Source organism: Lynx rufus, unplaced genomic scaffold, assembly GCF_022079265.1.
Source record: "Lynx rufus isolate CCGP_SWC_20201006 ecotype Redwood Valley unplaced genomic scaffold, mLynRuf1.p SCAF_17, whole genome shotgun sequence".
NCBI classification, from domain to species: Eukaryota; Metazoa; Chordata; class Mammalia; order Carnivora; family Felidae; genus Lynx; species Lynx rufus.
This window is the reverse complement of record NW_025814831.1, coordinates 34,743,137-34,768,798: the sequence shown is the minus strand read 5'-3', so window position 1 is coordinate 34,768,798 and position 25,662 is coordinate 34,743,137. Positions and strand designations below refer to the sequence as shown.

General features: G+C 43.4%; 1 protein-coding gene and 1 long non-coding RNA gene across 4 annotated transcripts in view; one reads left to right on the top strand and one right to left on the bottom strand.

Moving 5' to 3' along the window:
- The window catches only part of ZFYVE26 (zinc finger FYVE-type containing 26), a 68,202-nt gene that overhangs the window by 3,958 nt on the left and 38,582 nt on the right, over window positions 1-25,662 (bottom strand). Inside the window, exons 24-41 of the mRNA XM_047079458.1 lie at window positions 25,094-25,216; window positions 24,518-24,694; window positions 22,576-22,822; window positions 21,708-21,803; window positions 19,368-19,531; window positions 17,935-18,071; window positions 16,095-16,126; window positions 15,287-15,423; window positions 14,160-14,380; window positions 10,081-10,228; window positions 9,614-9,823; window positions 8,663-8,881; window positions 4,557-4,754; window positions 3,664-3,863; window positions 2,684-2,825; window positions 2,332-2,391; window positions 950-1,132; window positions 126-170 (exon numbers count right to left, since the gene is read on the bottom strand). Coding sequence (XP_046935414.1) covers window positions 126-170; window positions 950-1,132; window positions 2,332-2,391; window positions 2,684-2,825; window positions 3,664-3,863; window positions 4,557-4,754; window positions 8,663-8,881; window positions 9,614-9,823; window positions 10,081-10,228; window positions 14,160-14,380; window positions 15,287-15,423; window positions 16,095-16,126; window positions 17,935-18,071; window positions 19,368-19,531; window positions 21,708-21,803; window positions 22,576-22,822; window positions 24,518-24,694; window positions 25,094-25,216 — 2,739 coding nt within the window. The remainder of the gene's footprint in view (window positions 1-125; window positions 171-949; window positions 1,133-2,331; window positions 2,392-2,683; window positions 2,826-3,663; window positions 3,864-4,556; window positions 4,755-8,662; window positions 8,882-9,613; window positions 9,824-10,080; window positions 10,229-14,159; window positions 14,381-15,286; window positions 15,424-16,094; window positions 16,127-17,934; window positions 18,072-19,367; window positions 19,532-21,707; window positions 21,804-22,575; window positions 22,823-24,517; window positions 24,695-25,093; window positions 25,217-25,662) is intronic.
- LOC124512093 (uncharacterized) lies at window positions 17,694-25,100 on the top strand. Of its 3 annotated transcripts, none has more exons than XR_006962064.1 (4): window positions 17,694-17,839; window positions 17,947-18,112; window positions 18,526-18,605; window positions 24,834-25,100. It is a non-coding gene; the product is annotated as an uncharacterized LOC124512093 (long non-coding RNA). The 3 variants fall into 3 exon arrangements; XR_006962062.1 differs by having other exon boundaries at window positions 17,696-17,839; window positions 17,947-18,129; XR_006962063.1 differs by having other exon boundaries at window positions 17,699-17,839; window positions 18,014-18,129.

Genomic DNA, 25,662 nt, shown 5'->3' with positions numbered 1-25,662 from the left:
TCTGGGCCCCAGCTCCATCTCTGGATAACAAAGAAGCTGAGGTACAGGTTTTGTGGGGAGCAAGGGACAAAGGTGAAAAGGTGCTATTCAGGAGCAACACCAGGTTTGGAGAAAATTCTGCTCACCTTGTTGTCATCACTGTGTATTGCCTGGATCAGGACCTCCAGCTCCTGTGCAGAACAGAAATAGCAGTTGTGAGAGGAAGAAGAGTCCCTAGCATGGGAGCTGAGGCCCAATCCAGTCTTAGCCTGGTCATTCTGACTCTTGTTAAACTCTACTACTTCTTCTTCTTCTTTTTTTTTTTTGAAGATTTCATTTTGTAAGTAATCTCTACACCCAATGTAAGGCTTGAACTTCTTACATCCTCAAGATCAAGAGTCGCGTGCTCCACTGGCTGAGGCAGCCAGGCATCCCTTAAACTCAACTTCTGCTATTAGGGCACCAAAAGAAAGCTAGGGATAACACTAAGCTGGGGAATTTGAGGAGAAAGAACAGCTCCCAAAAGGCCTGTTCTTGGCCTTCATGAATGGATGTGGCTTTGTTAACTCCACAAAGAAGCCAGAGGGGGGCAATTTCATAGGCAACATGCTTCAAAGGCCATCTACAGACTCACCCTGACCTCCTCTACAATCACAGGGAGAAGCTCAAATTGGTCGTCCACAGACATTTCCAGGTGTTGCAAATATTAGACAATAGATATTGAGGGACACCTTCCAGGTATAGAGATTATCAAAAATTTTCTTTTCAGGGAAAGGCTGATTAGGGTGAGGCCACTATTCCAGGGAAGGGCTGATTAGGGTGAGGTCATTACAGAGGAGTCAGAAACATGAAGGGATCTTACAGAGTTTCAGTACATTATGAGTACATTACGGGGAACAGAAAAATAAAGAAAGGGATATGAAGACACTGAAACAGATAGAGGGGCAAAGAGGTATAGAAGCGAGCGCACCTGGGGTGGAATTCTCTTGAATGCTTCCAAGCAGTTGAGGAGGATGGTGTCCCCATCACTTTTGGCCGCCATGCCTGACTCACTGACACACTTGAGCAGCTGTTGGATTTCACTGTATTTCTCCCTCTCCACCAGCTGCCGGGCAGCTCTGCAGTAGGTCGCTGCAGCATCCAGCTGGAAGTCCTAGAACAGAACACGGAATGATGGCCTTAGGGTAGCAGAGGACATCAGCAAGGGGAAGGAAGGCAATATTTAAAAAGCTCCCACTATGCTTGGTGTAGAAAGCCATACTGATCGTAGTCATGACAAAAAAAAAATCACGTAACAAACAAACAAACAAAAACAAGCAAAAAGTTCCTCTTTGGAATCAGGCAGACATTTAGAAACAACTATAAAAATCATAACCTTGATATCTAAAATAGTATATTTAACTTGCTGCCTGCCACTTTCTGAAAACATTCTAATCCAATTTCCCAGTTCGTTCTTTCTCTAATGAGCCACCTTTCTCTTAGGAAAGGGATGTTGGGGGTTAGTATTTGCTGCCGTGGACACTTGGTGCTCTATCGAGAGATGCCTCAGTGTTTGGAAACAGACCAGTTCACCAAAGGACTGATTTGCTGGAAACTACCAGATAAACCCTTTAAGTCAGGTCGTGGTTTAGGACAATCCTCACCAGAGTCTGGGAGGAGCTGCAGCCCTGCCTGCCCGCCAGGGGTAGCTGCATGTGCAGAGACTTTTCCAACACTGAAATATGTGGAAAAGAAAGGAACCGGTCCGATCATTCACGAAGCCACTGATCCTTGAGACACACAGTGTGCTCCTCCCACCCCAGAGAGTGACGGTCCTTAGGGTGTCTGCATGGAACCGTGTGGTGGGGGTGGTCTGTAGAAACTCTGCCCCTGTGGTTTCAGTGCCTGCCCCAGACTCTCTCGAGCGCCGCAGCTGCACCTGTGTCTTCTTACCACAAACAACAGGAAAGGTACTCCTTGAGCCAGCACCTGGGCAGATGGGAGTGTGGAGGGGCAGTCCTTGCTGTCTGTGGCTCTTCCTGTTGCACAGGACCATCTCCCCCCACCTGCCACATCCTTCAGCCATGCTCCCTTCAGAGCACAAGCTGGGGCTGCGCAGGGGAACAGCTGTGAGGAGCTGTTCTAGACCTGATAGCTTTTGATGAATCTGTCCTTGGTTACTTGGCTTTTGGCAATGTGTCCTAGAATCTTGAATGTGACTCTGCTCTGTGGTAACCACCTCGACTACATTCATGACGTATATGTAAATCTGCTTTATCTTGGGATAAAAGTTTTCTGAAGAACAATCTCTCATGGAACTGTGGTCAGGTGCTGACTGCTCTCAGAATAAGTCTTGAGTGATTCAAGACATACCTGCAGAACACGGAATGCAATTCCAAAACCATCTTCCACATTTTTCCCTCCTAGCATGACCTGAAAAGGAGAGGGAAATGTGTATAAAGAAGCAATAATTACTGGAGTAGCCCCTCTATCAAGAATAAGGGGCCTCATTTATTCAACAAATATTTGTTGAGACTCTACCAAGCACCAGGCACTAGGGATACAAGAGTAATCAAAATGGATTTGATCTCCAGCCTTCTGTGGCTCATGTCTTAGTGGGAAGGCAGCCATCAAACAAACAACTGAAATACAACTAGATGATGACAATTGTGATAAGCTTCTGAAAGAGAATAGTCTGTGAGAGGTCTGAAACATTCGTAGGTACCTTGCAGGCAACATCCATTTTCATGTGGTTATTTCCAAAGAGGGTTGGCAGAGGCAAGGTGGTGATTTGAGAGGTCCCAGCACTTTCACGCCGATGTAAGAACCTGGTCACTTCCATCTGCAGCTGAAGTGTGTTCATGTGCCTATGGTGACAGGAGACACATAGTATAGCCTCACGAGGGGCTTCAGGAGGGACTAGGGCCGGGTGACTGAGAAATCATGATAAGATGGCAATGGAAAAGGTGAAAGAAATGATATGGAGAGAGAAGAAATCCAAAATACCCCCTGATCAGTTACAATAAGACAAGATAGGGTGGTCTGGTGCCCTGTACAGACTAACTGCTGCTCCGTGGAACTGGACAAAGTCCAGTCCCTGCATCAGTAAGTATTTAGGAAGCACCATGTGCCACTGATAACAACAGAGCTCAAGAGAGACATGAACCCTGCCCTCACAGACTTCATAGGCGAGAGGAGAGATGCATAATGAAAAAACACACAAAGTATCTAGCGACTGGGCCTATGAAGGCAATGAAGGCAGGGTGCAGCATTTACTTTGGATGTTGTGTTGTAAGCAGAGGGAGTGTAATGGGTAAGCAAGTATAAAGACTGAGAGGAGGGAAGGGCTTGGTGTGCGAAGGAGCCCCCAGGAGGCCAGTGTGTCTGTCACTCAGCAAGGGAGAAGGGAGGAGTGTGCAAGGAAGATGGAGATGGGCCAGGCCAACACCTTGAGGACCTCTTCCGCCTGCCTACTGGAAGGCATTTGGCATGTAGTCTCATCTCAGTACTTCCCTCACTCTCTTCTATGAGCTCCTCTGTAGGCTTTGCGTGCTTGTACTGCACACTGTCACTCAGGAATGATCCCCTTTAGATGAGTGGTTCTCTTTCAAGGGTTTAGGAATGGACAAGAGCGGCTTCATTGCCAACAGACACTCCTTTCTAGCCGTTCTGCCCACCCTAATTGTTCCCTGAGCCCTGGTCTACCTGGACACATCAGCTGCAGTCATCTTCTTTTGGAAGAAGGTGGTTTTCTTCCTTCTGGTGCTGCGAGAGGTGTCTTGGAGGTAGATCTTCAGGTGGTCCTTGGCCTTAAGCAACCACGAGAGTTTCTCTCCCAGTTCTGTGTAAGTCTTTGCTTTGTGACTGAAGAACCGGATACAGGTCATGGCGGCCCGGACTTGGTCCTATAAGAGGGAAATGAATATTCAGATCAAGTGAGATCAGGGATATTGGAAGGTGGGGCTGTTAGGAAAATTCTGACTTGATTCCCATCCATAAAGCCTAGTCGCCAGCATGGGTTGAACAACTATTTTGTATCAGTTACTCCTAAGCCCAAGGGATTCTAAAGTGAACTGACTGGCTGGGCTCCTGGGAAGGATTTTATTCCACCACAGAAGAGATCTTCAAAAAGGATACTTTTGCTTTTCCATTCAGCTTGGCTTTGGTGTCACTTTGGTTTTGAATGGTTCAATTTCTCTGTGATTTAGTGTTTGCAACCCTGGGACAGATTGGGAGAACCTTGTTACCTCTCCCTTCATGCACCTTCTCTAAAAACACTTATTTATTTATTATTCCTTATGAATTCTGCATTCACGCCTCATGCTTATTTCGAAATTGCCACAGACCTCTTTTTTAACCTTCACATTCCTTGAACTCTAAAGAATGCCATTACTGACAAGGTTACGATTTGTCTCTTTGGGATGAGAATGGAAATCCCAACATTATTCAACAATGCTAGAGAGCAACATGGATTTGCTCTAGGGTTGGTCAAATAGTGAAGTCAGGGACCAGATGACAGTCTTGTTCCCTCATCTTGCACAGTCTCTCCATTGGCAGGTTGTCATCAACAGATGTAGAGGGCAGGAAGGGGCTATTACCTTCATAAACTGCTGTAGCTCATATAGAATGTGGTAGTAGTTCTTCTTCTGTAAATGTTGGCAGGCAGCTATCAAGTACTTTCCCCAGCTCTCTAAGGTTGGATCAATGGATTCTAACAAGTTCTCCAAAGTGTGTAGCTTCCCACTTTTATAACTTGGCTGGAAAATGCCTTCTATGAAGACTTCTGGAGGACTCTCCTGCAGCAGGGCAAGGCAAAAAGTCAAGTATTGAGCCTGGTTCTGGCACTCTCTGGGATCCACTCTGGATTTCCTTCCACTCACACACCTTCAGCTTCCTTCTACAGTGGTGCTTCTTAACATTTTACGAGTCACAGATTCCTTTGAGAACCCCACTCTGATGACTGCTCCCCTTCTCTCCTTTCCTGAACAGAAAGCTCCCTGACAAAGTCATCTACGCTCCCAGTCTCCAATTTCTCTCCTGTGATTGTCTCTTCAACCCATTATCAAGCTTTTGCACCCATCACCTCACTAAAACTGCCCCCGAGGTCACCAATGGTCTCTAAATTGTTAAATCTAAAATTCTGTGCCCTTGTTTTCCACCTGATCTATCAGGTGGATAGCTGATGGCTTTTGATATAGCTGATGGCTTCCTCCTCCTTTTCTTTTTTTGGCCAGATTTTCTTTATTTGGCTTCTAGGACATTACCCTCTCCAGGTTTTGTTTCTACTTCTCTGGCTACTTCTTCTCAATCTCCTTTGCTGATTCCTCTTAATTTCCTCAGGGCTTAGGAGGAAGCTATTCTCTTTTCTTTCTATACTCACTCTTTTGGTGATTTCATACAGTCTCATGGCTTTAAAACTATTTGGTGATTGTGCCTAGATCCCTATTTCCATCCTGTTCATTCCTCCTGAACTCCAGAAGTGTATGTCTAAAATATCCAATTGCCTACTCAAAATGTCTTCTCAGGTATCTAGTAGACTTAATACATCTAGAACTTCACTCCTGGTTGTTTCTTCCAAATCTCTTCTTTCTGTAGTTTTCCCTTTCTCCGATGGCAGTTTTATTCTTCTAGATGTTCAGATTAAAATTCAGTCAGATCTTCTCTCCCCTCCCGAGTATAAAATTCACTAGCAAATTCTATTGAATCTACCATCAAAATACATACAGAATCTGCCTCTATCTGACCACCCTGGCCAAGGCATCATTATCACTTGCCTGGATTATTGAAATAGCTTCTTCCCTGGTCTATCACTTTCTGCTCCTGCCTCTTTTTTGTCTAATGCCAACCAATCAACCTGAATGGTTTTGTTAAAACATAAGTCACATCATGTTACTCCTCTGCTCAAAATCTTCCAGTGGTTTTCCTCACTCAGGACAAAGCCCAAACCCTCACAATGTCCACAAGGCCATATATGGTCCCTGTATGACTGGGCCCTTGTTGCCTTTCTGACCTTATCTGCTCCTATGCTTTCCCCAGCTCACTCTGCTCGAGCCACCCTGGCCCTTGCATTTGCTACTCACTCTGCCTAGACTACGCTTTCTCCATAATCTGCACGGCTCACTCCCCACCTCCTTTGGGCCTTTACTGAGTGTCATCCTCCCTGGGCATCCTTTCTAAAACTGCCCCACCCATCCCTGCCCCTGCCCTGCTTTATTTTTCTTTTTACTCATCACCTATACTACAGATTTTATTTACCTTGTTTATTGTCCGTCTCACTGCTATAATGTAAGTTTTATGAGGGCAGATATTTTTGTCTGTCTTTTTCCCACAATGCCCAGAATAGTCCTTGGCTATTTAATAAATATTTCTTGGATGAAAGAATAAAAGATAAACATTATGGATCAACTCCTCAGGAAAGTGCACACATATACTAATCCCTTCCCTTCTGAAGCTCATCTGTGGTTCAGAGACCCTGTGTCATAAATCCGCATTCTATAGTCATAGAAAAAAAAATCATCTGGGCATTTAGACTTTAAACTGTGAATAACTAATGGAGAGTAAAGAATGGCTATAAACTCACAGTAGTATAACCATGTCGGCCTTGCAGCACTGGGTACAAGCTGTTTAGAACTGGAAGAGTTCTGAGCTTTGAGGACATCCACAGTGGGTGAGGACTTCTTTTCTGATTCTGGCTGTTCCTAACTGAGAAACCCAGACCTAATTTAAAAGTTTTAGGACGGACTTTAAAAAGCAGGGGGATCAGCTCCATAGGAATGGGAATTTCTCAGAAGAGCAATACCTTAAGAGCTTCTATTTAATCTATTCATCTACTCATTCATTCATAACTGGCACTAGGCCAGGCATCTGAAGACACAGAGAGGTAAAACCTAAGCTTCCATGATCCAGAAGGGATGACACAGTTGTAAAGCAGCAGCTGCAATGCGGTGGGATCAACACAGTAACAGAGCTGTACTCTAGATACAGTGGTGGTGTGTAGGAAGTGGGGACTGATGTTGCTTGTGTTCTGTGGAGGCTCAACAGAGAGGGTCTGATAGGATAAACAGGAGTTTTCCAAGAAAACAAAGAGGCGCAGGGTATTCTAGGTAGGGGGTACAGCACATGCAGATTCACGGAGGTAAGAAAGTGTAAGGTAAATAATTTCATAAGCCTGGAATGTAGGGCATATTTAGAACTTGTGAAAACAAACTGGAGAAATCAGGGGGCCTGATCTGGGTGGGTCCTGTATGCATGCCAAGGAATTTGGACTTCATCTTATGGCCACAGGGATCTTCTGAGGGCCTTTCAGAGAGGCGAATAACATGAACTATGAATAACATAAATAGCATGTATCCCGATTTAGAAAGCTCACTCTTGGGCAGTGCGGCAGGTAAAGGGGTGAAAAGGGCAGGGAACGAGACCAGCAACAGAACACCTTCCAGCTCTAGCCAGTCAGCTGTAGTTTTCACAGTGTGTTTTTCTGTTGTTCCCTATCTGCTTGAGAATTAAGATATTTTGGTTCAAGGGTAAATATGATTATAGGAGATAAAAAGAAGGCTCTTTCCTAGCTCTGACAAATGTAAAGCAGGGTAATGCTGTTGTCAGCTTATACCAAGATAAGTAAGTAAGCAGATTAACTCTCTGAACTAGTCAACAGTTAGAAGAAACAGAACTGGTTGATTTCCACTCTCAATTTGTGTTTAGGAAAAGTAGCTTTATCTCAAAACTCATTTGGAAACTGAGGAAAAGGAAAAATTTAGCAATTAAGCCCTAAATAAAATAATTCTTACTTTATTCCTGAAACCTGGTTAGTAGCTAAGAAATAGTAGCTAAGGCAGTAGTGAAAACATTTCCCTTTCACTGTCCTGTAGGGGTATGGTCACCATGACGGTGAACAGTAGACTTCACCTGGAGCAACCCTAGAAGATGTGTCCATTTGTAAACTTTCTCTGGCTGCCATTTTGAATTAGGGTGGCAGATTGAAACTGAAGTATTGAACTCCTATATTTTCCTATGAAATTTGGTCCAAATCAGCCAACTCCTCCAAAAATATTCTTGGAACATTCTTGTAAAAAAGTGAATACCAAAGGGTCAGGGGAAACAGAGTTCTGACTTTGCTTAACAATGGCTCCAAAGAAATAATGCACATCGGTGGTGCCCTCACCTCTTGTGGGAGGAGGACAGAGGATGTCAGAGGGAAAAAAGGAGAGCACACTCTCCTCCCATTAGATATTTGGGGCCCAAATATAGGATCATGGGTGTTTCCTGGCCCTTGTAACAACTCTGACTAGACCAGCAGCTGAGTTAGCAGTGGGACATAGTCCCACGGCAGGTGGGAGGTGTGTGGAAACAGAGAGGTAGACAAGTTTGCTCAAGGTCACACCACTTATACCAACTATCTCATTCTAGAGACCATGCTGTCAACTACTATTTGATTCTGCTGTATGTTTTGGGAGAAGGAACGAAATTTGTCATTGCCAATCACAGGGGTAATCCAGGATCCAGGTTAAGACTTGTTGCACGTGTATCAAATCATAATCTAAATGGATAGAACTTTCCATTTTTACCTGACTCTGCCAGAGATGATCTTATAGCTCAGCACTGGGTTAAGTTTCAGGTGGGTTATCACTCCCCTTAAAGCTGAGTGGGCCAACCCAGGTGGGCAGAGTGGGCACTGCTCTTTGAGAGCTGGGTTTGTGAGTCCCACCTTGTTGAGGAGGTGGAGTAATGCTTCCCGTAGGCAGCTGTGCCTCATGTAGAAGCTGATGATGGCCAGGTTGGTGCTATAGTTATGCAGGTAGAAGAGGCATTCTTGGTAGTAGGTGTTGTTCATGATTTTCCCTTCAGGAATCACCTCCAGAGAGAGGCTCTGGGTCCGAAGGGTAGTTTCCAGTTCTTTCAAGGTAGCAAAATAATCATCATCTTGCTGACAGGAAAGGAGAGTGCAAAAGAAAAATAAAACTCAGTAAATTCTCAGCAGCCTCTGAAAATATTGCTTTCAAAGAGTATTTAGTAATGTGGAAACAACCTTACAATACAGTTTTACAATTCTCCATCATACTATAACACTGTGTTTATAACACCAATTTCATTCAAAAACATAACACAGAAAATTCACCAAAATCTAGATATTACTTAAGTCTGGGTAGGGGATTATGTATAATTTTTATCATTTAAAAAATACTTTTCTGTAGTTTGCTTTTTTTAAAATGGACTTTGTATTACTTATCTAACCATATAGAGTTACTTACCTAATTATGTAAAATGGAAAGAATAAAATCTAAATCTGGCAGCTCTGAGCCAGGACTGCCACTACAAGCTGAGTGGACACTGATTCTTTCCCCAGGTCATTACTGCTCCTGAGCTTTCCTCCCTGAACCGACTCTCCATCTGCTGTCTTCTTTTTTTTTTTTTTTTTTTTTTTAAATTTTTTTTCAACGTTTATTTATTTTTGGGACAGAGAGAGACAGAGCATGAACGGGGGAGGGGCAGAGAGAGAGGGAGACACAGAATCCGAAACAGGCTCCAGGCGCCGAGCCATCAGCCCAGAGCCCGACGCGGGGCTCGAACTCACGGACCGTGAGATCGTGACCTGGCTGAAGTCGGACGCTTAACCGACTGCGCCACCCAGGCGCCCCACCATCTGCTGTCTTCTTACCAAGGACAGGAGTGGCCTCACTGTGGACTCCAGGTACTCAACCACATCTTGTACCAGTCTTGAGCCATGACTCAGCTGATTGAGGTCAAAAGGGGGCTTCAGACAGCGACTGAACTTCTCCCGTGCAGCAGTGAGGTTCCTTGCTTTGAGGCAGGCCATGCCCCAAGCATGCCACGCTCCAGTGGGATCAAGGCCAGTCTTTGTGGAGATCTGGAGGAAAAACTGCTCCTTTTAGTGAGAGGCACCTAAATCCAGTGAAAGTCCCAAAGACCAATTCTTTCCCATTGTTGCCAATCATCTTTCTTCCCCATCATCCCACCTGCCATTACTCCCAACTGGCAAACTTGTCATGCTCTAGATACTTCCCTACGGCCAAGGACAACTGAGAGATGACAATACCTGTTTGCAAGGCCAGGCAAAGGCAAGTCATTACAATTGGGTAGAGGTAAGTTTTGTCTTGGCCTCACCTCAACACCCAGTTGGTAGTACTCAGCTTCCAAAAGCTGGTTCCTTAGCCTGGTTACCGCAGCCGGCTGCAAGATCTGATCCAGAGATGGCACGTGGCGATATGAAGCAGCAACTAAGATATTCAGCACATCTACCTTGCTGATGTAGCTACAGGGAGGAAAGAGGCAAGGCAATGAGGCTCTACCGAGTCTTACTAAGAATAGTTGCTGCTTTAATGTTTTCTATTTCAATTCCAGTGCGAAATGTGGTAATGAGAATTGAGAGGTACATACATACTATGAGAGAAGGCTCTGGAGTCAGACTCTCTGAATCTCAACTCTATCACTTAGCAGCTCTATGACCTTGGGCAAGTCAGTTAACTCTTCTCTATCTCAGTTTACTCATTTGTAAAATGGATATAAGATAATTTTAAGAATAGAATGAAATAGCCCAAGTAAAAGGGCTTAGCATTGAGTCTAGAATTTTGAAGGTAATCATTAAATACCAGATATTAATACTCAGAGTAGGGATGTTTACAACTAGGAGATTCATAAATTGCCCACTTGCTTTTTGGTTCTTTAGAACTGTGTGCTAGGGAGAAAGCACAGAGACTATCAATGGCCTGGCCTGTATTTCTGCCCAGTACAGAAGCCACGTCACTACTTTCCTTGGAGATGCTGCTGGGAAAGGGCAACCTGGTCCTTCATTTGGATTCTAATCTCTTGGACTTGACATCTTCTTCCCATGCTTAGGATGACCCCGTGCTACAGCCCATTAGCACTGCCATCTTTGATCTTACTCCTGATACCTGGTGATTGTAAAAACCTTATGGTGACAGAGAGCCCAGAGAACTGGGTCATTTTGTACAGTGCTCCTGAAACAGTTCTACACTCAAAGTTCTTGAATATAATTGTATATATTATGCAATATATATTACACTATATATATATGTATATATATATATATTATGTAACATATGTTACATACAATTATATGTAATTGTTTAGAAGTCTAGAAAAAAGTTCCATGGATCCTTACTTGTCCATCAATTTCCCTGGAAAGGGATTCAGGACATTATTCATTCTCAACTTAGTGGGATTGGGGTAAGGGAGAGTACATGGTGTAAAAACAAAATTGGTATCATAATGTATTGTACATTTGTCATAACAGGTAAGGGGCGCCTGGATGGCTCAGTTGGTTAAGCCTCCGACTTCGGCTCAGGTCATAATTTCATAGTTCATGAGTTCGAGCCCCGTGTCGGACTCTGTGCTGACAGCGTGGATCCTACAGCCTGCTTCTGATTCTGTGTTTCCCTCTCTTTCTGCCCCTCCCCTCCTCATGCTCTGTCTCTATCTCTCAAAAATGAATAAACTTAAAAACAAAATTTAAAAAAATGTGTAAAAAAAATTAAAAAAACAAACGTGTAGTAACAGGTAATGTGAGTTTTGTATTTAAACATTTATTTATTTATTTAAATGTCTCTCAGAAGGAGGTATGAGTTAAAAACAGTGGAAAAATACTGTGCAAACCAGGAGTTCTAAATACACATGAGAGATGAAAACTGCAGGAAGGAAGAAATCATCTAGAATGGGCATGTCTGAATCTATAAATTACAAACGTATAATGTAAAGCAATTGTTGTACATTGTAAAGAGAAGCGCACAGCATCTGGGGTTGAGAATCTTACTGAAGGAAACACTTCCTTTTTTAAATTTAATTTTTTTATTTTAGAGAGAGAAAGAGAGCGAGTGAGTGCTTGTGTGCATGCACTTCAGCAAGGGAGGGGCAGAGGAGGTGAGAGGGTGAGAGAGAGAGAGAGAGAGAGAGAGAGAGAGAGAGAGAGACAGAGAATCTTAAGCAGGCTCCATGCTCAGTGCGACCCTAGGATCATGACCTAAGCTGAAATCAAGAATTGGATGCTCACCTGACTGAGTCACCCAGGTGCCCTGCTTTTTTTTTTTTTTTTTTTTTTTTTTTTAGGTTTATGTATTTTTAAAGAGAGCGAGAGAAAGCAAGCACAAGTGGGGGAGGGGTACAGAGAGGGTGAGAGAGAGAATCCCAAGCAGGCTCTGAGCTGTCAGTGTAAAGCCTGACTCAAGGCTTGATCTCAGTTGGACATTTAACTGACTGAGCCACCCTGGTGCTCCTCCCAGTGCCCCCCTCTTTTTTTTAGCACCTTCTTAATTTCTGCTGTCTATAGCCTAAAGTGAATATTTCCTCCACTTATATTAGATTTTGAAAGACGTATAGGACTTGATGTTAAATTTGTTTTTTCCCCCCAATCTGAATACTTTTTTCTTTTAATAAGATTTTATTTCATTTCCATTACTGACATTTGACGTATATTTAGATATATTTTTATTTTTGCCTTAACTTCTACTTTCTGCTATATGGAGTGGTTTTTGTTCTTTTCACTTCTCTATTTTTGGTAAATGGGTAGATTTTTGGTTCTTTTCATGGTTATTTAAAAAACTTAACATATACTTATTTCTTCATTTATTAACTTGAAAAATGATATAGACTCTATTGTCTCTTAGTATGAAACAGTGAAATTAACTCCTTTATACTTCCTTTATACTTCCTTCCACTTTCTGTTACACCTCCTCCCGTCTTTCTCAATCTTCTGTTATTTGAAAAAAAAATTTTTTTAATGTTTTATTTACTCTTGAGAGACAGAGAGACAGAGTGTGAGTGAGAGAGAGAGACACACACACACACACACACACAGAATCTGAAGCAGGATCTAGGCTCTGAGCTGTCAGCACAGAGCCTGTAGCAGGGCTTGAACTCACAAACTGTGATCATGACCTGAGCCGAAGTCAGATGCTTAACAAACTGAGCCACCCAGGCCCTCCTTTATAAATTTTTTTTAAAGTTTCTTTATTGATTTTGAGAGAGAGAGCACACGACAATGTGTGCATGCACATGACTGCCTGTGCGGATGTACATGAGCAAGGGAGAGGCAGAGAGAGAGGGAGAGAGAGAATCCCACACAAGCTCTGTACTGTCAGCATAGAGTTCGACAGTGGGGCTTGAAGTCATGAACCGTGAAATCATGACCTGAGCCAAAATCAAGAGTTGGATGCTTAACCAACTGAGCCACCCACATGTCCCCTGGTTTTGTTAATGAAAATAATAAAATATGATAAATAAATAAAATATAATAATGAAAATAATAATAGCATTTTTGGAGTAAAAAGGCTCTATTCTTAGCCCTTCACTCTCATTCTATCTTCATAACTGCCCTGTAAGTATTATTAACACCCCCCATATTATAGAAAAGGAAACTGAGACTCAGAGCAGTTAACAGACTTCTCCAAGGTTACAGAGCTAGGAAGTAGTAGAGATGAGATTCACTGCACTGGCTCTCCATCTTGGGAATTTGCAGCTGAAAACTGAGTAAGGGCCTGAGGCACTTACACTTCAAAGAAAATTATGCTCTCTGCTCCCATATCTGGCTAGGACTGAGTGTTGGGAACACACAACATGAGTCACACATCTCAGATAAGCTGGGAACTGGGAGTTTTCACTGTCAAGTTAATGAATGGAGGCAGAGCAGGTTGTATGGGGATCTGGGGCCTAGTCTTACCTTTTCTATAGATATTTCTACTTTATGATGCAGATTCCTACCTGTAACACAGGGATAGACTAGCCCCCAGTGTGCTTTATAGATCTGTTACCTAGAACTTCTGAGGCAATAGTCTGGATTTGGTCAAGACTAGGGTAGAGTTCTGGCCAAGGCTAAGCATTGGACATTTAGGGAGGGCACATTTTCTTTTAAAGCCAGACAGTCCCACAGAAACTAAAGGTGCTTCCCCAAATTGATTTTAATTACAGATTAACCAAAGCGTTTACTTTCTTTCTGATGGGGTAGTGCTACAGAACACTCTGCTTTGAGGATCCACCCAGGGAAAAAGAAGGGTAGGGAAGATCACCTGTGATCTGGTAGCAGCATTTCACCAATATCAAACTGAGAAGCAAAACATTTTAGTGGGTCTTACGAGAGAGGAAGGTGAGGTGAGAACTCAGAGTGGGGCCAGAAAAAGCCACCAGATAGAAATGATACCCACGTAAAAGAACAGAGACTCATTCCCATTTACCTGTCACAGAGAGCGAGGTCCTGGCTCCGGCCAGCCTTGACGAACATCATCTTGGCGCTGAAAAGAAGCTGCTTCATGATGTCTGTGAGTAGCCCTGCATCCACCTCTGGGTTGGTGAGGCCCTGGGACAGCTTGCAGCAGTGCTCAATTAGCTGGTGGCCACACGCGGTGCTGTCCCGGTGCAGATTCAAGATGGCAATGCACAAGGAGGCACTGGGGGACTGGCCAGGGTGGGAGAAGAGAGAAACACATAGTGAGCTTTGGGACCAAAGCATTCTTCAAAGGTAGCTGGATGGCAGGAATTATTCTTCCTATTTTGCCAGGCTTGAACTACACTGGAGGAAGGAGCCAACTTCCACAGCAAAGTAGGAATGAAACTCAACAAATTGCAGGTGTTCTAAGTGGCACTGCTAAAGCTCTGGCTGCTAGGTTTCGTTCCCATACCGGGAATACTGTGTTCATGTGTTACCTACTTCTTGGGGATGTCCACACATTCCCTCCATTTTCTCACTAGTGCAGATCTTCCTTATTACTGGCAAGGACTATGGAAGTCGCCTTGCTGGAGAAGTCTCTGTTTCAAGCATAGACCCATTGTTGCTGAATTAATATTCCAAAAGCACACTCCAAAACCTTGCACGGTCCCTGGTGCCTACTAGGTACATATTCCCTACTGCAGAACTCAAGGCCTTATCCATAAATAGCTCTTTTCAATCCTGCCTTTTACTACCTCTCTATTACTGCCCTATGTTCTTTCCAATTTAACCATTTCCAGTCCCCTAACCATGCCCTGCAATTTTTGACACTGTGCCTTTGCTCAGATGTTCTAGTTTTGCACTCTTTGCCCTTCCCCTATCCTCACTCTCCTTAAAACGCCCAAATTTCTGCTCATCACACTCCTAGTACTCTTCTAAGGATCATCTTAAATGCTACTTGTTCCATGAAGCCTTTACTGATCTCTCGTTTCCAAGATGCTCTCCATTTTCTGCCTCAGTTGGTTTACTTGTCTTAGCTCCCATATTATTATGCTGTAAGTGATGGCCAGGTCGTGTTCACCTATCTCTGGCATTTCTTGCCATAATTATATGTTAGAAAAAAACTCAAATGACCATCACATTTATTGCCATTACCTGCTCATAGTAGAATTCACTCCGCATCAGCTCATTTTCCTCCTCATTCAGATCCAAAATCCATTCCACCTCAGCTGCTTTGGGGACTCTCACCACAGCTGAGTATGGAGGGCTTTCACTCTTGGAGCTGGGTGGTGCTGAGAAGAGAAGTACCATCTGTGTGTCAGTAACTGACCAGCAGTGCAGGGCAGCCCCAGCCAGAAAACTGGCATGCAGATCCCTGCCTATCTGAGGGTCTCTGTCTCTCCTTGGTCCCCTTTATCTTCTTTAGAAGATCTTACTAGGTATCTCAAACTTTCTTCCCCAGGGAAGATCCCGGATGAATGTTACAGTGTTTGTCATACAACCCATTGCTTCACACAAGAAACTCTGAAATGTGTATCCTTCTCAAATGGAGGGCTGAGTCATTGGCTACCCTAAAAACTAACTTCTGTGGAAGGATATAAACCAAACTATTAATAGTGATTGCGTTGGGGGAAGGAGGTAGCATTCAGAGGTAGGATGGTGGTGAAGGGGAAATCCAGGAGAAGAAAAAAGAAATAACCTATTCAAAGTTAGGGATCAAATTCTTTGGGTGCTGGCCTTCTGAGTGCTAGAAGCTAATGGCCAAATATGGTAGGTTTATATGATGGTAAATTTTAAGGGAAACAGCTTGATAGAAATGCCAATAATTTTCTTTATTCCTTGGCCAACAAGTTGTATTGAGTTGCCATTAAGGGTATCAGTTGCAGTTGAAACACTAAAGAAAGAAGAAAGAGCCAACTTGAACATATAAACAAGGAGTCACAGGAATATGATTCAACCTTACCTTCTGGTTGTTCTGGATTCTCCTCTGGCATACTGGGAACAGAAAAATGAAATGCCTGAATTCCTTCTCCTCTTCGGTTTTGAACTTGGTATAGAGCATTGACATTTACACCATTATCCAAGTAAAATATATCAGGGAACCAACCAAACTCCTTTCTGTCCCTCACCTGTCACAGCCACTCACTCATCATTTTCTGTCCCTTCCATCTCTTAAATACCTCTTTAAATGTCCCCATCTCTCCCTCCATCCCTGCCTCAGAAAGGGCCCTCAGCATTTATTGCCAGAACCTTTCCAATGGCTTCCCAGTTGGTGTCCTTGACTCTGTCAACCTACTCTCTATTTTGCAGCTACAGCAAGCTTTCAAAAATGCAAATCTGGTCATGTTATGCTTGTGCTTAAAATTCTTCCATAGCTCTTCAGGGTAAAAGTATTCCACATTTGCAGTTTCAGTCCTTATGACCTAGCCTGGTTATCTCTTGAGACCAACTCCTGCCACCCACGACTTGTGCTCAACCCATAAAAGTCCTCTCCACTCTGCCACTGGCTCTGGTCAATTTCAGTTAGCATCACCAAGCACTAAGTCCTGATGCCACAAGTCAGAGGTCAAGTCTATCACCTGTACGAGCAGCCACTGCTCGAGCCTATTTATACTTCCTCAAACAATCCACATATTCTCCTGTTGCTACCTTTGCGGTTGTCACTCCCACTTCTGGGCATGCCATTTTGGCTTCTTTACCTACTAATTTCTCATACTCAGAGGCTCAGATCAGGTGCTATACCTTTAAGAAATCTTCTCACCATCAGGCTAAGCTGTGTGTCTCTACCACTACACTCATCCAATGACCTTGTGGTCGGTTTGTTAAGGTCTCCCCACTAACATGGGGCCCCCTTGAGGACACAGTGATTATTGCTGAGTAATTGTTGAGTGAGAGAATCTCCATCAATTTACTGCTCATTTCTAATCTCAGCAATATGGTATATGGATATTTGTCTTGTCCTCTACTCCGAGGGAGGCAAGTGGTATGTCAGGATCACAGAACTGGCAATATAAGCATGGTATGTCTTCCTTCCTAGGAGACCAGTAATCATCGTGGTAAATGATGACAAAAAGTGTTCATCTTAAACGCAATAATTCTGTTGAGAATATAAAATCAATTTAAGTGCGTAAGCAAAACATGAGTAACTTGCTTTTGAGGAGTTTCTTTGGCTCATATTCCCAGATGGCCTAGGAGTCTTAGTTTCACCCTCCTTTGCTGCTAGAAGAAGTGAAAAAAACTGAGCAACAGTAAGCCAGCAAACAGTCTCAATCTGTCTTGTCAGAGGTATAAGCAGTTTCTGTCATTAGGTAAACTGTGTGTAGGGAGGTGTGGGGGCTGTCCTAGTTGTGGGTAACAAGCCAGGTTGACTAGCTGGATTAGAAATGATGGAAGTGATGCCCAAACATTCAACAGGTGTGAATATGTGCCTTTGAGTCCAGCTGAAACCAGCGGAAGCAAGAGTGGTTGAAAAATCGGTGAGGCTACTGGCCTCAGACAGGAACCATGTGTCCTGATATCAGGAAGAACATCATGTAAGAGTCTTGAGTTCTGCTTCCTCTCACCCCTACTTCCTCTCTTAGAAGTTTCTCTGACCAAAGTCAAACATTTCACTGTAGAGTTAATGACATTTCAGCATGAATGCTAAATTAAAACTTGCTGTAACTGTTCCAGATTTGAGATGCTCTCCACAATGAGACTTTAAGGAGTGTAAGGACGGGGGGGGGGGGGGGGGGGAGGAGGGATGGGGGGTGGTGGTGGTGCAGAGGTCAATGGATGTAACGGCCCCACTGCAGGACACTCACTCTTTGTTGTAGTAACTATAGCACTGGTCACACACGCGAGTAGGGCTCTCTCTGCAGCCTTCCACCTGCATTTTCTTAGTGGAGCAGGCACTGCACACTAGCCGGCCACAGCGGCGACAATGATGACGCCTGTTGAACTGAGGAGTGTCATTGGGAAGAGAAGAGGCAAGAGGAGAAGGTGAGATTGCAGATACGGTGAGTACATCTGTCAACCCATTTACTTTTGGTATTAGCCACCTGTGACACACCTAGAATACCAGGTGCTCAGGCTTCTACTGAGAAAGAACACTTAGTCCTTGCCTTTAAGAAGCTGACATTTAAACGTTATCTCTCAGATGGTGGGCAAAGGTGACCAAGTAATAGAACAGTTAGTTTTGCAATAGTTCCTGACAAGTTCTGTCTGTGGAGGCAATGTGTGAAGACACAGCAAAACGCAGTGGGGAAGAAGGGACTTTCTCAATCAACACATATCACATTTCTTCACGACACTGATGATGAGGAGAAAGTATCTTTTTTTTTTTTTCTCAAAATGCTTTTACTAGTACTGTCTTATTCCACTGTAAGAGGCTGATAGATATACTTCTTTCACAGATGAGGGGAAAAGAGTCACAGAGAGATCACATTATCATCGTTCTCATCAGCCCTGAGCTAATAAGCCAGTCAGTACTGTGGTAAGTGTGGTACCATTTGTTATCATACCCAGTCCTTACAGTTCCATGGGCCAACAAATATATCAGCCCTAGCTTACAAGTGAGCATCTGAGACTGAAAAAGTCACACTGCTAGTAAGAGGCAGAGCTGGGATTAGAACCTATGTCCTGTGTCTCCAGAGCTAGCACATAAAACCACTACTAGCCACCTGTCTTACTGTGAAAGGGGAGCTAGAAAGAAGATTGCTTGGTGTTTGGTGACTCCTCCTGCTATACCACTCTGCCTCTGTTTATTCTTTCATTAGAATGGAGAAAAAAAGATTTTAAAATTTAAGGCTCCTTGAAGGTGTCTACCACCTGTCTGAATATAGAAAATATTTCTGGTTGGGTCAAAGATAAACCCAAAGTCTTAGATTTGGTAGTTCTTCTAAAAATACCAATATCAAGGGGCGCCTGGGTGGCTCAGTCAGTTACATGTCCGACTTTGGCTCAGGTCATAATCTCATCGTTCAGGGGTTGGAGTCCTGGGTCGGGCTCTGTGCTGACAGCTTGAGCCTGGAGCCTGCTTCAGATTCTCTGTTTCCCTCTCTCTCTGCCCCTCCCCTGCTTGCACTCTGTCTCTCTCTCTTTCCCCCCCTCAAAAATTAAAATAATAAAAACATTAAAAAAATTAAAAATACCAATATCCTCTTAGGGACAGCCTGGACTATAAACTCCAGGCTCACGAACTGGTGGTTTCCTTTCAGTTCCCCTGCTGGTAAAGCTGGAGACCAATGCTGCTTACCATGGTGAAGCGCTCCCTGCAGCAGACCATGCAGACGCTTGCACTCTCGTCGGGCACCCACTGATGCCTGCCAGGGGGTGTTGCTGGGGGGACAAACTCTGGGGGGAGCTGATTCTCTGGGAAGCTCCTCTCCCTTGGACTGGGGGAACGTACAGTGGAGACACCTGGGAGTCAGAACGAAAGTCAGAGTAAAAGGTGATCAATAGTCCAGCTAATAAAGGAAGGAGGAATTAGAAAATTATAATTTCTCCATGTTTCAAACCCCTACTGAAGTTATATATCCAGCCAATGGTCATCAGTGGCTAACTGTGTCATAGAGAGATACCAGGCATTGAGTGTCTCCTGATGGCAGGCATACAAATACCTATCAAATACACTTATCAGAAAATATTAAGCCTAAATGAAATCAAGCTTCTATATCTACCTACGAGTGTACTGGAAATACAGGGGACGGAGACCCAGACTGCAGGGTGGCAATCAGCAAAACCTAACATGTGAGAAGCTCTACAGGACAAATGACCTAGTTTCCTCCACAAATAAAAAAGAGGCAGGGAAACCAATTGACGAAAAGAGATTTAAGAGGTATTTTAGCTAAATACCATATATGGACATTATTTAGATCTTAATTCTAGGAAAATCAATTCTAAAAAAAACACTGAGACAACTGGGGAAATGATAATAACAAGAAATCATTAATTTGTTTTTAGGCATGATAATGATCTTATGGTTTTGCTTTATAAATATCCTTACCTTTTAGAGACATATACTGATATATTCATAAACATAATCATATGATATCTAGGATCTGCTTCAAAATAATCCAGTAGAGGGTCAAGGGTATAATGGAACAAGAGTGGCCATCATGAGATGATAATTATTGTAGTTGGGCCATAGGTATGTGAGACTTCATTACATTATTCTACTTTAGAGTTTTGGAAAATGTCCGCAATAAAAAACTAAAAAAAAAAAGGGTAAACCAAAGCTGCTCAGGCTGCCATACGCAGATGCATGAGGCTGTTCATAAAACCGTAAGTCTGCGCCTTTCCCTCAGGTCTGCTGGTTACTGTACAGCATGGCTAATTTTTAAAGTATGGCCATGAAATGCCACAGTCTGTGCTCTATGGTATTCAAGGAAACTTCTTGTCCCTAGCAGAGCAATGTTGGCAGGTCACGGAAAAAGAGAACTGAAAAATACAGTGACTCTCGGCAGTGCCCAAAAATCTCTCCCTGGAATCCCACTCCCTTAATCGTTGGCAAAACAAACACTTGCTGAACTTCTTCTGAGGAGGGCAGGCCTTTGAGCAAGGGGCCAGAAACTGTGGGAAAGGAGGCATGGTGAAAAGGGGTCATCAGACATGGCTGAGGCCTTCAAGGAGACTGCATCCTGTGTAGGAGACATAAATGACAAACTGCAGCATAGGACTAAATACAGTCTATCATCCCCATTAGTGACGTCTGTATTTGTGCATTTTGCCAGTCACAAAAATTTATCTGTAACCTCAAAATCAGTATTTGCAGTGCCTTTGTAGACACGGGCAGAGTGGCGAATGATGTGAGTCACCTGACATGCCGGTTTCCATCTGAGGTTGAACAAGGTGACATTCTGCTTTCTTATTTCAGCTCTCATACAGAGGTGACCAGAGGACGGAGATGGTAGGGGACAGTGTGGTGTAGTGCCAGAATCTCTGGCTCTTGGGCTAGTGGGACAGGGTCTGAATCCCAAACACTCATTAGGCACTCATTAGTGGGCATGCCTCAGGTGAGTCACTCTAACACTTCTAGACCTCTTTTTCTCTTTGGTAAAACAAAGAAAATAAAATCTACTAGGATGAATGGTTTTCAATTTAAGATTATAATCTAAGTGACACACACACACATACATACACTTTCCCTAGGAGCAATGGTCTAGTATTTGCTAATTCAGGGTTTGCAGAGATCTTCTAGAAATACTACTGTAAGTAAAAAAAATCAACTGTTAAATTTTCTGGGATATAGCTGGAATGGACAAAGGAAAACAATGAATAAGAATGCTGTAACTGAAGGGGGCACCTGGGTGGCTCAGTTGGTTGAGCGTCAGGCTCTTGATTTTGGCTCAGGTCATGATCCCGTGGTTTGTGAGATCGAGCCCCACATTGGGCTCTGTGCTCATAGTGTAGGGCCAGCTTGGGATTCTCTCTCTTCCTCTCTCTCTGCCTTTCCACACCCCCGCCCAATAAATAAATGAACTTAAAAAAAAAAAAAAAAAGAATGTTGTAACTGGAAATGAAAAAAGAAGCAAAAGAATTGGAAATAAGGCAAGATTGAACTAACCAATGGGTAACCCTCAGAACCTGTTCTTACCAGGAGCAGCAGCAGAAGAGAACTCTGCTGATGGAGATCTAGACAGGGTCTCAAGGTCTGAAGCCTGCCCAACTTCCTGGAGATGAATCACAGAATCTGTAGAGAGGGAAAATGCTGACAAGATATATTCTACCATAAGCATCTTTCCTCACCATGCTAGGCATTTAATTTAAAGCCTTGTTGTTTGCTGAATGTTATCACATGATTCTACTAGGTATAAAAAGTATGCCAGAGGTACTTTCATGCTTCTTAAACTCCTCAAAAAGCAAAGGAGATAAGGAAGCAGCTGCTAGAATTTTATTTTATATATATATATATATATATTTTTAATATATATATAATACACATACATATGTATCATGTATACATATATATACATTTTTTTTTTACAAAAAAATGCCCAGAGGGAAATAGAAGACAATTAAATGATAGCCCTGGAGGGTAGTGAGTAAGAAAAAAAAAGCTGTCTGGGAACATCAGCTGACATTCCATTTTACTCATTCTAGAAGAGGCTCAGCTCGCATAGTAGTGGTATCTGAGGTGACCTTGGGAATAAAGCATACCATCAATACAGAATGATGGTACTTTAGAGTCCACTGCACTGAGGCCAGACAGAGACCATTCCCAGCATGTTTTGTTTCCCAAACCTTTATTGTCTGCACAGTTCTAATCTATCATCCCTTAATTTTGGTTAGCCTGCTACTTCCTCCAGGGCCAAGAGCTCTCCTATATAACAAAGAGCTCTCTCTCCTGACATGTATTCCTTTCACTCTTGATCAACTCAACAGAAGAAGAGAAATTAAAACTAAGGATGTAGTATGGTGTGTCTTCCTCCAGGTGGAGCCCCCATTAGTATGTTGGCAGTTACCTGATCGTTTCTCCCTCAGAGAGTAGGGGAAATCCAAGGCTTTTCCTGCATATCTGGAAAGCAGTGAGTCAACCTCATCCATGGTAAAGCCAATCTCCTGCCCAGTTAGCAGCTGCTGCAGAGTCTGCACAGCCACAGTGGCCCAGTCCACTTTCATGTTCATGAGTAGCTGTTCCAGCATGAGGAGGGGGTTAGAAGACAAATGGGAGTAGTTGGCCCGGTGTGGCTCAGGTAAGGTCAGTAGAACCTGTTTGTAGGATAGATTCACACAATAAAGAAAACAGTACACTAGCATTTCAGAAGAAAGTCAAGGTTCTTTTTTTTTTTTTTTTTTTCCAACGTTTATTTATTTTTGGGACAGAGAGAGACAGAGCATGAACAGGGGAGGGGCAGAGAGAGAGGGAGACACAGAATCGGAAACAGGCTCCAGGCTCCGAGCCATCCGCCCAGAGCCTGACGCGGGGCTCGAACTCACAGACCGCGAGATCGTGACCTGGCTGAAGTCGGACGCTTAACCGACTGCGCCACCCAGGCGCCCCTGAAAGTCAAGGTTCTTATTGCGGGCAGGGGGTGGGGGGGCGGACAGGGGATCAGGGACCAAAGGCACATGGCCAACTATTAGAATTGGCTAGCAGTCTTTTAGGAAGCAAGGCTGAACTCCTCTATTTAAATCTTTCAGGTGGCAATCAAGAAGTACTTTAAGTACCTTTACCTAGATGAGGGGTTGGCTAACTTTCTCTGTAAGGGGTCAGATAGTATGTATTTTAGGCTTTATGGGTCATAAAGTCTCTGTGGCAACTACTCAACTCTGCCAATATAGTGTGACAACAGCCATAATCCATACATAAAGGAATGTATGGACTGTGTTCCATAAAAACCTGATTTACAAAAGCCGGCTGAGAACTGGATTTGGCCCACAGGTGGCACCTCTAGGCATAGTTGAGCTCTGCCTGATCCTTAAAGCCAACATTCTGTCTATTCGAGGCATTAGTAGAATGAGCAATATAATAGTAGAATGAGGCATTAGTAGAATGAGCAACAGGAGGCTAAGTTAAGCACTTCTAGGGTCCTATAGGTAAATTATGTCTCTAAACTCCTAGATGTTGTTATCACTAGATATGAAATATGTTCACTGGGTCTGCTCATTGCCAATTTTCAAGGATTCATTCACCCATTTAGGTACAGTGCATTAAAAAAAAAAAAAGAGTGCATTTTCCTTAGGAACATTTTATGTAGTTGAACTCTTAGCAAGTGAGCAGTGGTCATATTCACGGCACTTGTACTTGTGGGGTGAGGTCCATACTCACGGCATGGTAGATATGACTGCCAATTGGAATCATTAGAACAGTGTCAGATGGGTCCATTTCTCCCCAGACCCTCCTTCACTAGATTACTTTTTCTAGTTTATAATTTCTTCTGTTAGTGTCTCTAAGGTTACACATCAAACATAAAGGCCTCATTACCTAGACAGCTAACTCTTTTTTCTTTAGCCCAGACTAGGTTATCAAGCAGTGGTTTGAAATCCTCACATGAGAATCCCTTTGGAAGATAGCTAAGCCCTGTCCCAAGAGATTCAGTTTTAATTGATCTGGGGTAAAGGTCAATGATTGTTTTTTTTTTTTTTTTTTTCTAAGTCCAAGTGATTCTACCATATAGTCAGCATTGGGAAGCACTGATACAGCAGACACCAGGGAAACCATGAAGAAAAGTCAGGAGGACCACCCAGAATTCACTTTGGAGGCAAGGCAAGATGAGAATGACTACTCCTAAGGGACTCAACTAGGATATGGTGTGCTGTTACAGTAAAGGTTTTATACAGCACAGACCAAGAATGGCAGGTGCCTGGGAGAAGAGCCATTGAAAGCATAAGTTCTGAAGTGGGAACTAGGCCGGCAGTCTCTCCCCCAGGGATGGCTTCCCACCACCCCATTTTCTTCCTGACCTTGGATCCTATGTATAGCGCCTGGATTTCACGGTGTCGGACAGCAGACAGTTCTCCGTAGAAGTGGGTGGTGAGGTAGTTGGCCAGGAAGTGAGAAGCGGCTAAGCTAGGGTGCTGGTCAAGGGATTGCTCTGTGACCTCAAGGCACATGGTGGGGTCAGGAATTCTTCGTAGGAGCTGTTGTAGGAGAAGCGTAGAGGAGAAAGGTGAGGACCATAAAGAACTCAGTCCAGCCCTGTTTTGAGAATGAACATTTAGGTTTATTCATTTTGGATTAATCCCTTCTCTGTACTCTTTTTTTCTGCCATCTCTGTAGCTTCACAAATGATGGCTTTGACCAGAGTTTAGCAGAATCCTGGACTCAGCTGACCATTTGGTATAAAAGGCAAGGCTACGCACCTTCTGCTGAAGATGACTACAATCATCTTGAGGACACAAAGGACTCCTTAAGGACATGAAGGGGCAGAAATGAGACTGCAAATGCTTTGCATGGGATTCAGCATGAACAAAGTCATCTGAATTGACTAAACTTTTTGTATTATCCCAAAAGAAAAATGGCAAATGATGGAGGCTTACTTGCAGAGCCTTTTCATGATCTCCTTTTTCTAGAAGGTGGAGAAGATGCTTTTGATGTAGGCTGATTAAATGCTCTCTTGGAATGGGGTAGAGGCAGCCCCACTCTTCACACAGTCCATACTCCTGGAAGGAAACACACACGGCTTGAATTTCTTTAAATCACCGGCCTTGTCACACATCCAGCTTTTGCCAGATTTTTCTCAGCAGTCTTGAGTCTGCTGGAGTCCCCAGGAAAGTCTGGTAAGTGTTGATGGGAAGTTCATTATTGGATTAAAGTGGGTTCATAAACTCAAAGGACTACAGTGGCAAGGGAGTCATGAAAACGATCGAAGTAGGCTGATGATTAATATCACTTTCTTCTGTGATCTAGTATAAAAAAGAAAAAGAGGACATCTAGTGACTGACATTTGGTGTCAACCCTGGGGAGATAGTAAGGAAATGGGGAATACTGAGAAGACTGTCCAAAGGAGACAGTGCCGAGTAATGTATGGAATTGCTGAATTACTACATTGTATGCTGAAACTAATATAACACTATATATTAATTATATTTGAATTAAAATACATAAA